The 15,294-nt window shown below is 40.3% G+C and overlaps 1 protein-coding gene across 1 annotated transcript in view; it reads right to left on the reverse strand.

Moving 5' to 3' along the window:
* AR (androgen receptor) overlaps window positions 1–15,294 on the reverse strand; it is a 207,409-nt gene that overhangs the window by 23,142 nt on the left and 168,973 nt on the right. The window contains exon 3 of the mRNA XM_032845588.1: window positions 14,046–14,162. Coding sequence (XP_032701479.1) covers window positions 14,046–14,162 — 117 coding nt within the window. The remainder of the gene's footprint in view (window positions 1–14,045; window positions 14,163–15,294) is intronic.

Here is a 15,294-nt window from a genome sequence, read left to right on the forward strand (position 1 = left end):
TTTTCAATTCAGGTTCCACGGTGCATCCCCAAGGAGAGGTAGATGTGATTTATGTGCCGCTTCTACAGCCACTGTGATCTTTAGGTACTGTTCCAGCCTCATTCCTTGCCACCTCAAGACAAAGGCTTTCTCATCCATAGTCGGAAAAGGCAAAGTGAGGTGAAGTTCTCAAAGTTTTAGAAAACTTGCTTCACTCTCTCTAAGGTCAAGGATATTTCTCCTCTCCATACAACACAATAACATTTGGAGCACAAAAGAATCACTTTCTGTGGTAGGTGGACTTTTGAGATGGTACCCAGGAGTCCTAATCCCTGGCTGCTCACACATCTTCTTCCAGTTATTTAGTCAAACACCCGTGGTTGTGAAAGTGTTGGATAGATGTAATTAAGGTCATAATTCAACGGAGTTTTAAGGTTGGTAATCCTCGCTGGACCTGGCCTAATCAGATGAACCTTTAAAAGGGAATGGGATCTTTCTGGAAAGACATTTGTAGAATCAGGGGGATTCAACATAAGGAAGATTCTCTGTTGCTGGCTTTGAAGGTGGAAGGAGCAACATGCCAAGGAAGGAGAACAGCCTCTAAGAGCTGAGAGCATCCTGTGCATGGCAGCCAGAAAGGAAATGGGAGCCTTAATCCTACAACTGCAAGGAACTGAATCCTGTCATAATCACATGAACTTGGATGAGAACCCTGAGCTCCAGATTAAAATGCAGGCTGGCCAATACCTTGATTTCGTATTTGTGAAACACTGAGCTAAGAAACCAGTCAGGCTGTGTCAGAATTTTGACTTACAGAACTGTGAACTGATAAATAGGTACTATTGGAAGTTGCTAAGTCCGTGGTAATTTGTTATGCAGCCATAAAAAACTAATACACTTTCCTTACGGAAGTGTGGTACAGGGCAAGATGATAGACTTCAGAGTCAGATGATCTTGAGTTCAAATCCCAGCTCTGTCAATTACTAGCTTAGCAAATCTGAACTCCTTGATCTCTCATCTTTTCTGAGATTCAGTTTCCTCACTTGTAAAGTGGGGGTACCACTACCTGGCTCTTAGGACATTTATGAGAACTAAATGAGAGAGAATGTCCAGCACATAATGAGCCCTCTAAAATGACTCCTTCACTCTCCAACCATTTTTAAAGAGTAGGGAGTGAATGGCTTGCAGGCGCCCTAACTCAGGCATGGGGAAGAAGGAAATGCAGGATTAAGGGAACCAGATATAGCAGAGAAGGGAAGGGATAACACATTATAAAATGAAAAACAACAAAGGAGTTTTTTTTGCACATAACTGTCTATAAAACTGAAGTCAGATCTTAAGGGTAATTCTAAATGCTAAGTAAACATCAAGGTATGTTTGGTGCAAGGCTACAAATTCTTTGTGAAACCAGACTAGGCCATACTTCTCTCTGTGTATTTGAGTATGTGTGTATGCAGCGGCTTGTATATTACAGTGCTTAAATAAAGGGGTCATAAATTCAAATATCTTCACTAGTCAGGCAGATATGTAAATGAATAAAATAGCCTAGTGCACAAAAATAAGGTAGGCTGGGGAAAGTGAAAAGTACTTGATGCCTGGCCTAGGGGCAGTCTATGTCAATTTTCTAAACAAAGACTGTGCTGGGCAAACAATTTTGTAAGTGAATAGTGGCCTGAGGAAAACCAGTTTGTGGCCTCTGGCTTACATCATGACAGCCATCTTTTCATCCACTAGGATTACAGTCAGGGGATCTCACTGTACAACTTTAGGCTTAGAAGGTCAGATGAACACTGGACTAGGATTCAGGGGGAGCTCACTATAGAACCTCGGGAATACCCTTTTCCTTCTTTTGCATTTGCTTTTCTCCTATATGTATAAAAGGCAAAGAATTTGGAGCCAGACCATCTGTTGTAAGCCTGGCTCTATGCTTACTAGCTGTGTGACTTTGGACAAGACCTGGCCTCTCTGTACCCAAATCTCCTCATCTGTAAAGTGGGAGATATTATTAATACCTAAATAATAAAGTTTTTAATGAGGAATATATAGTTATTGTGGTGGCACCTGGGAGTAGAGAGCCGATTCTACGCCCCCAGAAAGACTCTCCAAGATTGAAGCATGATGAAAAAAATACACTAAACATAAGAAGGCTCAACACAATGATGACATCAAAGTTCTACAGTGTTATTTACAATAAAGGGCTTTTTATTACTGTGGTGGTTAATTCAGAGTCTTATGGGATATGTGACCTTGGACATATCCCTTGACTTCTCCTGCACCTCAGTTTTCTCAATTATATATTGGCTCCAATCTGACCTGACTACTGCATAGGATTATTATTAGTAGGAAATGAAATGATCTCAGTGAAAGTGCTCTGAACCTGGTAAAATTGTATGCCAGTGGGCAGGCTATGACGTCTTCCAATAATGGATCTTTAGTTAGAAAACATTCTGAAAAATAGCTTAGGGTGGCAACCCCCAAGAAATATTGCCTTCCACCTTGGGCATCTGGTCTCAAGCCAAAGGCTGAGGGCCAAACTGACAGTTTTCAGACTCCTAATATAATAATAGGATCATCCCACAGAGCTGTTGTAATTTTCCAGAAAAGAAAGCATGCTAAGACAAAGGTGCTTAGAACAGAGCAAATTCCGTTAGTCAATAAATTATGCCTTTTACTTTTGCTAGCTGCTGGGCCCCACATGGCTCTGCTTCACCCCCTTTATCTTATGCAGATAAACAACTTTCTGAATAAGGTAACTGATGAAACATACAAAGTTTCCACAGGGACTGAAATCATTTAGGAGACAGAGTTATAAGAGCCCCAGACATCAAATCTACTACAACAGTAGAGCCTTGAGAGGTCTACAAGTTCCATTAAGGTACACTGAGAGGAGGTAAAGTGGGCCTGTGGATATGATTTCTTCTTTCAAACCAGAACAGCAGTGCTTTATTCCATATCTACGTTTGGGACTCTTTGTCAGATTTTATTAGAAGAAAAGGCTACATTGCCAAGAAAATACTTGGAAGGCCCCAGATCTTGTCTATCCCTTCCTCTCCCATTCAAATCATTCCAGGTTTAAAAGGTAAGTAGACTGAAGGTCAAAGGTGTTTTGCCCCCATCACATAGTTAGATAGTAGCAGATCACAAAATAGACCCAGGTATCCTGACTTCTTGGGTGGTAATCTTTCCATTTCATCTGGTTGAATAGCATGTTAATGGGGAGGAGGGTCATTTGGAGAGGAGTGGGGAAGAAACAGGACAAGGACAAGAGGCAGGGAACAGAGCTAGTCATAGGAAAGCACGGAATTAAAGATTAGTAAGGGGTGTATCCAAATATAAGTGTACACTAAAAAGTGTAGGCCAAATTTTCTCAGGCAAGAAGGCTCCTTGGTCCTCTCCCCCATGTCTCCATTCTCTTCCCAGTCCCAATTCTGATTCAGAGAAATAGTCTGCAAAAAGGAGTATCAAATTTTATCTTTCAAGGTTTATTTTGGACTATTTAGTCTAATGGTTTTTAGTTCATGGAGGAGTAAACGTAATTAATAATAGAATGATATGCAATGCTGCATAGACTTGCCAAAGCACAGAATCTGGCAGAAACTATTTCCAAGTCTTTTTCTCACGAGTAAGCCAGAAGAAAGGGGGTCACTGTCCAGATGCCATCCTGGGTGAGGGGCACAAAGTCATTCCCAAAAATCTGCTCATGTGAAATTACAGAGCCTGGAAATGCTTTTGCATACCAGGCTTTTCCACTGGAAAAAGTAACTACATGAATTTAGAGCATACATGCTTTTACAATTACATTTAAACTGACATTAAAAACAAATGTGAAACAGCCCAGGCTGAACAGGTCAGCATGACCTGGAAAGCAAACGAGAGGGAAAAAACAAAAAAAAAGAAAAGAAAAGAAAGACAGAAAAAGAAAAAAGTAAAAAAAATGGCCCAAAGTTAACAGCATTAATTCTGTCAGTCTATTGTAAATAAGAAAATATCACTGATATATTAATGATTTTATTAAGCAAAATACACTAGCAGAAATATGCAATGTTCAAACAAACAGAAAGCAGTTAAAAAATAAACTACATTAGCCTTTCAGTCCACATTAGGGAACCTCTCCTTGGACTGGAGATTAAAATTCTGTCCAAAGGAGTGGGAAATTCCCCTCCCTCCTAAAGTCCTTCCTTGGCTTTTCTCCAGAATGTTGCTGAGTCAGGGGAAGGAGAAAAGGAGGAGGAGGGAGGGAGAAAGGAGGTGGGGAGGAAGAGGGAGAAAGGAGAGAGAGGGATTGAGAGAGGAGGGAGGGAGAGAGGATGGAGGAGGGGAGAGGAGAGAGGGAGGCATTGAGAGACAGAGTGAAAGAGAGAGAGAGAGAGAGAGTGAGTGTGTGTGTGTGTGTGTGTGTGTGTGTGTGTGTGTGTGTGTGTAGGTGGAGACTGGAGAAGGAAAAGGGTGGAAAATACAAGCCCCAGGCAAGGCAGAAAGAATGCTCTGACTCTCATGTTTGTCTGCCCCTAGTCTCACAGACTCCACATCCACCAGAAGGAAACTTCTTCCAATATGGAGCTTCGGGGGCAGAGACATAGAATAGCATGACATTACAAACTCTAAGTGCCTCTTCTCTTAGAATAATGTAAAGTTTGACACTGGCTTGAGAAAAGAACAAAACCTCACACCTGATGAAGAGGCAAGTGGATGGTGTGAATGAGTACTGGGGTTATTGTGGGGACACTAAAGATAGAAGTAAGGGGTTGAGTCTGATCCACTTCGTCCTTCATCCGAACTTCAGTAGGAAATAAGAGAAGGGAGCACTGGTTTTTAGATTTTTCCTTCCTCCCTCTTCATGAAAGATTTAAGAGTATGTGCTTCTGAAAACAGAATCACCTTTACTTTGGGAATAAGGAGAAAATAACTGACTCTAGTTCCTTGATCTGTTTAGAGAGAGGGGCCAGCTGGCTTCTGAGGGCTGCTCCTCCAGAAGAAGCAGAAATCTGGTCCTTGTTTACTAAACTTACGTGGATCAGCTACTGCCTTCATCTCTGTGATGGGGCCTGAGGTTAAAATCTAAGTCCTTGGCAGTGGTCCAGCAGAACAGAGGTAAGGGGAAACTCAGGAGCTGAATAATGACCAAGTAAAAATGGCCACAGGAGCCTCAGGTAGGCACAGTGGCTTCTTGTTCTAGGGAGCACCTTGAGTCCCCACAGCAAAGCTTCTTCCTGGCAGCATGCTGTGGAAAGCAAACAACCAAGCCAGAGCTTCACTGTATCCATCCACCTGAGTGCTATCACATACAATCAAGAATAATCAAAAAGCACTCTACTAATGCCAAGTCATATTACAGAAATCAACAGTCATGATACTACTACATGAATGGTAATTGATACTGCTTCTAGAGCTAGTCCTCACAACATCCCTGTCAGGTAGGGAAATGATCAGTCCCATTTCAGGGAGTCATTAACCAAGAAAGTAACCCCCAGCCCCAACACGGGAATCTGAATTGAGGAGCAAGCATCTGAGGCCCTAAACTCTAGATTCCAGGTGTTTCCAAGTTATCCACTAGAACCCTCTAGAACCCTCATTCTGGAATGAAGCAGGTCAGCCTTTCTTCAGTGTTTGGTTGTTTTGAGATGATTGAAACTGCCAACCTGGAATTTTTCTAATATGAAAATAGAGAAACACTGTTGAATGTAGCAACCTGAAGGTGGGCTTGCATGTAGAAGTCCCCATAATCAGATGCCTGAGCGAGGTCCTCTGATTTTAGTGGCAGCATGCAAAATTGGGGCAAGGGGGTGGCTGACATTTTAGACTGGGGTTCTTTTCTCTTTTCCTACCTACCTGTTAAGTCAGGCAAGGGGGGGAAATGGAAAAGTCTTTACTTGTATTTGTTTTCTCCCCCCTTTCTTTTCTGCCTTAATGACACATATACTAAGGAGCCTATATATGTGTTTGTGTGTGCCTCTTTGTGCACCGTGGGCAATAATTAGTCAGTGGGGGTGGAGGATCTGGAGGAAAAGAAGGAGGCAGAATTTAACAGCCTCATTATAGCTACTCAGAGCCCAACAAAGCCTCCCTATTTGGTCTTCTGAATTTCTTACAGCAGCCAAACAATCCCATAATATTAAAAGCATTATTACTCAGCTTGGAGATGGGAATGCTTCAAAATTAATGTTTCTGTGCCTAACAGCTCACTAATCAAAGCTTCTATGCCTCATTTTCCACCCTGGGGAGAGTCCTCAGTCTCTTTCAGTTTCATTGTGGCCAACATGACACACCACCCTGTGCAGGCCTGGGCTGGTGACCTTTTTATCTTGGTCAAGATCCAGATTTTCTTCTTAGTTCTAAATTCCAGTCCAAGTTTTCTGCAGGTGATTTCTTCAGGATTTGTGCTTACATTTTTAAATTGCTGACTTCTAGAAGGCTGAAATGTCCCTCAACAATCAATTTTCACTTCAGCCACAAAACCATTAGTCCAAGCAGGGGAAAGAAACCCATTTCTAATGCCTGGCTTAAGAGATCTAAAAAGTGTATGTAGCCAGGATTTACTAAGTCGAGGAAAGTGGAACTTTATTTTTAAAAAGGTGACCCAGGATAGTGATGCCATTTTATTTACTTCCTAGATACCTGTTGTCATGGAAACATTATCAATAAAAGACAATCTGAAGGCTCTACTGATTTCTGGGTGGCCATGTACTTTTGCCCTTAGTTTTACTTCATACAAACATGATCCTAAAAGATGGGCAAAATTCTCTCAAAAAGCATCTTGATCAGGTAAATCATCTATGTATAAGTTCAGTTCAATAAGAACATATTTTAAATGCTTTTGTGATCTTAAGGACTACATCCTACAATTCGTAAAAGCAGGTGGCTATCTTTTTAAATCAAAAGTTAAATATTTCCAAATAAGCAGTTATGTTATTTCACATAATTTTTTTCTGAATTGTTATATTTAGAGAATACTTGTCTTTGTATATATGACCTATTATGTTCTGTGTAGTCTTAGCTTTCTGCCTACTGTCTTTGAAAAATATTGCCTATGACATCATTTTACTCTCTCAAGAGCAACTGAGAGATTTTAGAGCACTTACAGCAAAAAGTAAACAACATTAAAATCTTTCTGCTCCTATTACACTTTAAAAACTCAAGGATTTTAAGTGGAAATTTTACAAGTAAGATACTCATTCAAGTACCAGATATGGGGTACCATTAATTTTGATGACTTGAAAAAATTATTTGCTTCTACCATAGTTCTCTAAAAGCAAAGACTCAAAGACAGACTACAACATATATGTGCTGTCCCAGATAATTTGGTTTGAAGGAATTGCAAGACATAGTCTCTGGTTTCTCCACATACAAGTTTGCTTGAGAACTATAATTCGAGAGAACTATAATTAGAGAGAAGCCTACCCTTTTCTGTCCAAAGTGTCACAAAATTTGTATGCAAGCAACTGGAGTATGGTGATCTAGACCAGGAAGAACAGATTTCAGGAGTTGATTCAAAGGTGATACAGAGACCAGAGAACGAAGGAACCAGTACTAAAAGCTACATCGTAATAGCAGTGGTGACTGGGAATACACAGGCCGATTCTCATCCAAAACAGCACTAGAGGGTACAATGATATACTTTGTGTGTCCACTATGTACCAGTTTCTTTACAAACTTACAGTTCTGTAAGGAAGATTTTATTATTCCCATAGTATAGTTGGAGAAACTTAGGCTCAATATCTAATGATTTGTCTAAGGTCATTAAGATAGTAAGTGGCAGAGCCAGGACTAGAAATGACACCTGTCTGTATCTGAGTGCCTTACATGATTTCCACTATATCACAGGACCTCTTAAAACAAAAACACACACACAAAAAGAGAAACAGATTGTAAATGCTGAGTCACATCCTGTGTATATTGATATCAAAGTTCATAGGGCAATTCTGCTTCTCAGTTATGCCCATCTGTAGGAGCACTCAGGTATCTGAGTTGTGTGTGGGAGTAGCATACTTCTTAGAATTGAGACTTACCACTTGTATCTCCAACCTGAAGACTTTTAGGGCTCTGATTAGAGTCAAAGGAGAAGGGAGAAAATCTCAGTAACTGAGTTCCACATTATTAATTCTTTATGATACTCTGCTGCCTGCTGAACAAGAGGTAGGGGGGATTCAATCACTGGGTGGAAAGTGGGACCCAAAGTCTGCAAAATCTATGCTTTATAGGCCTCCTACTTTAGCAAAGAAGGTCAGGGTAGATCTTGAAAGGCTATTTAGAGTGGTCACAAAAGGATTATCATTAAACTTTTTAGAGAATAATATCTGGGTATTACAAACATTTAGTGATCATTCTGTGCAATGCTGGAAGTCATTATATTTGTTGAAAATAGCTGGTCTAGCATCTTTCTTGACTCTGAAATCTGTAACTGTGGCCATTAGATGACTTTGACAATGATGCTACTTTGGCCTGGATTACATGCTGACCTTTGTGTATCACAATGATATAACAGACATGGTTTACTTTAGAGGTTTTGATGTCCTCCAGTGCATCCTCTTGAGATGTGGTGAGGATGGTCTACTTTTGGTCACAAAGGCATTCTTGAATGAGTCTCCTGGTGAGCAATGGCATACGCATCTACAAAATGAAAGAACTGGGCTAGGGGTATTGTCTGCCTATAGGATAGTCTTTATCTGTACCCAAGTTTTCCAAAGTGCATTCCAGAAAATAGTGGTTTTGTAGGATATTAACAGGTGTTATATTAAAAAAACTGTTTCTGTGGTTGAATTAAATCTAGGAATCAAGAGTTACCAAGCTCCTCAGGCTACTTTACTGCAGTGTTTGCCAAGGTCTGTGTTATACTAACATGTACTGTAAGTCTTCCTGAGCAGGACCATAACATGCAGCTTTGCATAAATTATTTGACCATAAAAATCATTTTTCATGGACCATGTCGTGAAACTAGGTTTTTCAGAATCCATGCCAGGAAACACTAGCCTAGACCAAGGCAAGAAGTCTGTATAAAGGAAGAACTCTTGTACATGGTCAGTACTTCTGGTATCAACCCAAATGGAGGCAACTAACCTCAGGAACTAAGGCTGCAATCCTAGGTGTGAAGCAAAATTTGGTGTAGACTTTCTCTCTCTCTCTCCCTGGCCCATTATATATTTTTCTAAAGTGTAGGTCCTCACCTATATCACACTCATGCTGCCAGTAATTGTATTAAAGAAACAAATGTAGGAACACACAAAATGATACGTGAATGTGTCTATCCCATGTCACAGATCTTCAGCTGCCTGAAATCCAAAACTTTTAGCATAATAACTAAGTCCATTTTTAATGTGGTTTTACCTTACCTTCCCCATTTCCCCAGGTCTTGTCATTAAATGACTTGCTCTTCCTAAAACCCTCACTACATTTTTTTCTTATGTTTCTGTGCCTTTATTCAAACTGTGCCTTTTGCCTTGAATGCCCCTTCCCTTCTATCTCATTCAGTTTCTTCCCAGGCATTTCCTTTTCATCCTTTAAAGTTGAGATGTATTCATTATCACTCTCTGTCTCCTATTTAACTTTTTGAGGCCAGGGATTTTATCTTAATCATCTCTGCTCCCCCAACATGTCTACCTTAGTGTCTGGCACATTGTTCATACTCAGTAAATAAATATTTTTCAAATGGATAAATGGATGAATGAATGGATGGAATGATAAAAGGACTAGCTAGTTGGCTGGCTAGAAGGATGAACAGATAAATAGATGGATGGATAAATGCTGTGAAACTTGTCTCCTGAGGAACCAAGCTGTGAATAGTGTTTCAGTGTTGGAATCACTCTTGCATCTGGACATGTGTGGATATGTAATCCAGAAATACCAATGCAGAATTATGAAAGAGATGGCCTTAAGACTGTCTTCAACCTGGAAACCACATAACAAACCATAACATCCATGATGACATCAGATCAAGGCCATGGGCTCCCTGAGCCATCCTCCCAACTAGAGAATCCTGGAGGTTATTAAAACCTGCAGATCTGTTAATAGTTTTGAGTCTCTTATGTAATCTTCAGTCTTCTAGTAGGAAAGAGACTTCTCAAATATGCTAAAGCAGCCCCTGAAGAAAACACTGAACAGTTTATAGATTCTCACATGTTCCAGGTTTCTTTTCCTCTTCTGGGGTTTGGCTGCTACATGAAATTCCTGAAGGGCCTACCATCTCCAGGGTCCAATACAGGAAGGAGTAAAAGTAGGGGCTAATGTCCTTTATTAAAAGCTGAGAACTCAAGAGTTGCAAAATGAAAAAAAAAAAAAAAAAAGAAATGTTTGGGAAGGAATAGGAAGGTAAGTAAGAAGGAGAGAAGGGTTAGGAGAGAAGATGGCAGGTCAGGGCAATTCTTTTTTTCTCATTACATCTTGGAAACTGGAAGTATATCCTTGGGAAGTACAGAGAATAGTGAAAGAGGGTTGTGCATTTATTCTAACTATGAGCTGTGAAAAAGCCACAGTTAATTCACCAGAGGGAAGGTCCTTTTCTGGACATTTATATTTGTGAGTATTTTCTTACATTAAAAGTAGGCAAGAGGTTTAGATTCTTGAAGCAATTAGCAATGTGTGGCTTTTCAAAAGCAGCCAGAAATGAGCCCAGTACAAAGAAAGTCCTACACTTGTGGTGAATGGGCTGTTAATAGCCTGAAGGTAGTCTTTAAGGGATCCACCCAGGGAACCCAGCCACCCTTAGAAATACCAAGAAACACCAAGAGCTGTTAGGAAAAGAAGCAATGAACCTGTACATAAGCCTAGAAGTAGAAAGGAAAAAGCTATGTGTTTTAAATATCTCTGAGTCAAGGAGAGCCCATCACCAAACAGTAGATGGAACACTATAGAGAAAGCCAGTTAGAAACCTTGAGGCCTTAGCACTAAGCAAGCATCAGCTATAGAGTGCCAGCTTCTTTAAGATACAAGGATAACCTTTCTGCCCTCCACTTCTTCAATAATTTGTATATCTAGTCTACTTTGAGACAAGTAATATATCTTACTTAGGTATAAGTAACCTGTGGTAGCTAAAACTATTATGCAAGTCAAAATACTCAAGTCTAGACTGTCTGTACTTCTGAGGACAGTGGATGGCTACCTAATCCAAAGAAAGACTGATATGCTTTTTCTGTGACTTTACACCCAGAATCACAAAATGATAGTGCCAGAAAGGTCCTTGGTAAATTGCATTATTCCAATTTCATGATGGGAAAACAGCCTCAGAGGGGAGAAGGGACTTGCTTAAGACCACATTCCTAGTTGCCATTTTAGAATATATTATACCATTTTGAGTTGAGTGATGGGAAGAATAAAAGAAAATTATATGAATTCTCCTTCAGTGTTATCAGAATGTCTATGCTAAGCCCAAATCTTATGAAAAGGGAAGTCTACTGCCAAAGTATTTAGAAGGGCCACGCTACATTTATGTTTTCATTCTTTTCCCCATTGTTTTGAGTAAAGGTGTGGTAAACATCAAATTTGCAAGTTAACCACTTTGCTGGGTTAGCAGCAGAGAATCAGGCAGTGTGGAGATAAGTTTAGCAAAATGGAAAGTTATGCTTTTCAAACAATGGTGTCTAAGTGGGTAAACACTTGGGATGTTAATGACATGATATTTGAATATAATATATGACTCACTTAACTACTAGAATCAGCTTTCAAACAGGATTTTGATGGTACTTTTAGTTTAGTTTGAGGTGATCAAGTGTGATTTCTGGTGATGTTCTCTCTGCCTGTTGGAATTATTGCATATTATAGGGCATGCCGAATAACTCAAGGTAAAAACCAACTAGGAAGTGCTTACCATCTAAATTACTAGGGACCTCACTGTCACAGTAAGCCTTCACATTTGTCTAGCACTTTGTAGTTTAGCAACGATGTTCATGCTCATCACATTCACATCACAGAGTGCTATCACTAAATTACAGACTTTGTGAAATTGAGGCCTAGAGGGGCACAGTAAATAATGGAGCTGAGAAGTTAATTTAGGTCTGCCTGACTCCAAAGGCAAGACCACATACACAATATTAAGAAACCTTGTATCTTGTAGACATTTCTTCAAGTTTGCCAGCCTGAGTTCTATTGCTTAGTATGGTGCCATTGTATACAATAGACACTCAATAACTGTCATAGAAATGAAACTGAAGTGAAAGCCATTCACAGCATTACCTTCTTTTCATTATGTTGACCAAGTCAATTCAAATTTGAGCACTCTACCTAATAAATCAATTTGAAAATTTAGTATACCACTCTTTCCGTGAAATTAATTTACAGATTTATGCCTCACTGATATATGGAGTAGTGAAATTACTCTTTTTTGAAAGGGTTTCACTATAATCATGTTACAGACTGTTTTATACTGAGAGATGTTGGCTGAAACACGAAACTATTTAAGATTTGGACCCAAATTTTTGGAGATCTTTGGTTACCATTAAACTTCACCTGTGTCAAAGCAGGCTTACAATTCATATCAGCAGATGAAAAACTGAGGGGGGATCTCTATCTGGGAGCCCCATCTCTTACACACAATTCACAGAGGGCTAAATAACTGAGAGCTGAGTGTATCAGAACTCTCACCATAGGGTTGCAACATTCATATGAAGAAAACTTCTTCATATCCAGTCCCCTTTTGTTACCTTTCCTGACTTTCCTTCTGCACTTCCCCTTCCCAGTCCTGCTTCTTCCTCCCCACTACAGACCACAATTGTAAGATTTCTCTAGAGTATACCAAACAAATAAGAATAAGATTAGTCTTTCTCTGATATTTGAGTCTCATTTAATGTGGCTGCCTGGAAAACTACTCACAGAGCATCTGCCTGTGATGTCTGTGGGTACTAGACACTACTTGACATGGTTCTGTTGCAACTGTCTCAAATTGAACCTGAGTCAATTCATTTGTAGTACTTTGGTCTGTTTAAAGGCTATTATTGCCTTGTAAGGAGGGGAAGATACAGTTATCAACATGAAGACCCACACATAGAAAACAAGTTGGTTTCTATAAACATGTACATAGGCAGACAAGGTATTGAGCACCTTGCAGAAAGCCAGAGATGGACAAGTGCTCTAAATTAGCCTTGAGAGGGGCAGGGAAAAAGGCAGGATTCTAGGAACTTGCGTTTTCCAGGCTGATAATGAATATTCAGGTAGGAGGCTATTGTTTCAGGCATTCAGAAGAGAGCTTGCTTTTCTTCAGAGTTCCATTTCTAAATCAAAGTAGGCTAATAAGCTTGCTTTTCTCAGGAAATGTGCTTCTTTTTAGAAGCAGCGGGCAGCAGGGAGTACCCTGCCACTGCACAGATGTAAACATGAAGAAATGCAAAATTTGGAGGGGGAAAAAATGGAAGGATAAGCCAAATCTTTCTGGCATGGTGACAGTGCTCACAGTAGACACAGACTAGGGGACAGAGAGCCTTAGGATGAATGGCTGCCCTTGAAAAAGCTGTATCTTCCTTCTGTCAAGCCACTGTGTTATGAAAAAAAAATGTTGGAAGTTATCAATAGATTTGCAAAGAAAGGGAAATGATTAAAAGGCCTGCTCAACCCTGGGAGATATGGGATAGGAAACTGGTTCTGCTTGACATCCTAGTCATAGATGCCAAAGAGAAGCAGCTTTTCATTCCAGGTGGCCAGTCCTACAATATAGGGGTAGTTAACTGAGGATACTGGGTGTTCAGGTCCAGCCTGTGCCTGAGTCATTTTGCACCTGTGATTACTCTGGATTCTGTAATTCTTTCATCCTGGTCATCATTCAACAACATAAGGCCAGTATCACCGTGTCCCCTGGGGAATCCTTCATAATCAGCTCCACACTCATTCACCCCCTGATGGGTCCCGATCCCCTGCATCACACCTCCTGCTCCAGTGTTGAGCCCCAGAGTGGGATGTGACATGGTTAAGGATAAAGAAAGGCATTAGCTGGCTGATGGCCATGTTGGGTATGAAGGAGTGAGTTTGTATCTAGAGCACAGCTGGCCATCTCAGAAGCACCAAAAGAGGAAAATCTGGTTTAAAGAGAGAATCAGAGGATGAGGGAGGGAGAGGGAAAAAATGAAAAAAGAAGAAAAGTATCATACCTCCCAGAGTCATCCCTGCTTCATAGCATTTCCGGAGGCGACAAGATGGGCAATTTTTCCTTCGGAATTTATCAATGGTGCAATCGTTTCTGCTGGCACACAGGTACTTCTGTTTACCTGGGAGAACAAACAGAACAGTAGATGCCCCATTAATGCATTTCCAGAATCTCTCTCCTTTAGTATTTCTAGGCAGAAATGGCATAAGGATACATCCTGCCGGATGAGAGAAGTGAACAGAGAATAGCCCTAAACAATTTGATCACACAGAATCACTCAGCCTGGTTTACTTATATGCTATATTGTTTGGTTTTCATAGGTGTTTTTATAAGGATGAACAATTGAGGTCTTGCTATACTTTATGACAAGGACTACTCACTGGTTTATAGAAATAACATGTTCTACCTTTACTAAAAGCTAAGAATGGGGCTCCTGGGTGGCTCAGTTAAGTGTCTTCCTTTGGCTAGGGCATGATCACAGGGTCCTGAGATCAAGTCCCACATCGGGCTCCCTACTTGGTGGGGAGCCTGCTTCTCCATCTGCCCATCCCCTTGTTTGTGCACTTGCTATCCCACTTTCCCTCTCTCTGACAAATAAATAAAATCTGAAAAAAAAAAGAAAGCTAAGAGTGTCCATGGGAAAGTGACCAAAGGCAGAAATTATCACTCTTTTAGCATGACACAGCAATTTGGATTTAGGCAATGTTTCTACCTCCTGATAACTGTAATCATTCAAAGGATCATACTCAAGCTATTACAGTGCTTATTTTTCATAATAAAAATACAGGTAAAGCTTCTATAAAAGAGAACACCAAGAGACTTCTAATTGTTTTTAAATTGATAGTGATCATATCCCCGATCCTGTGGGTTATAAAAATCAGAGATGAAACTCACTCTTTGTGAAGTGAATCACAACAGGTGAAAGGAAGTCCTCTGAAGCCAGCAGAAGAAAAACAATTTCTGTTGTGCACATTTGGAGTTGTCACAGATACACAGAATCATACTCATACACATACACACATGCTCAGACCCAGAGATCCTCAGGATCGCAGTTGCTCAAAGAAAAAACATGGAGGTCCACTAAAAAACACATTTTACTCAATATTTTACCTCCTTGCTCCCAACAGATGCCTGGCATACAGTAGGCCTTCAACAAACACTGAATGAATACACAAGTGGTACAGAAAGATCCATAGGCACAGTCACCAAAAGAAATAGACAAAGATACATACCCTGCTGCTCTGAAACATGCA

This window comes from Lontra canadensis, unplaced genomic scaffold, assembly GCF_010015895.1.
Source record: "Lontra canadensis isolate GAN:19392208 unplaced genomic scaffold, GSC_riverotter_1.0 scaffold166, whole genome shotgun sequence".
In the NCBI taxonomy this organism is placed as follows: Eukaryota; Metazoa; Chordata; class Mammalia; order Carnivora; family Mustelidae; genus Lontra; species Lontra canadensis.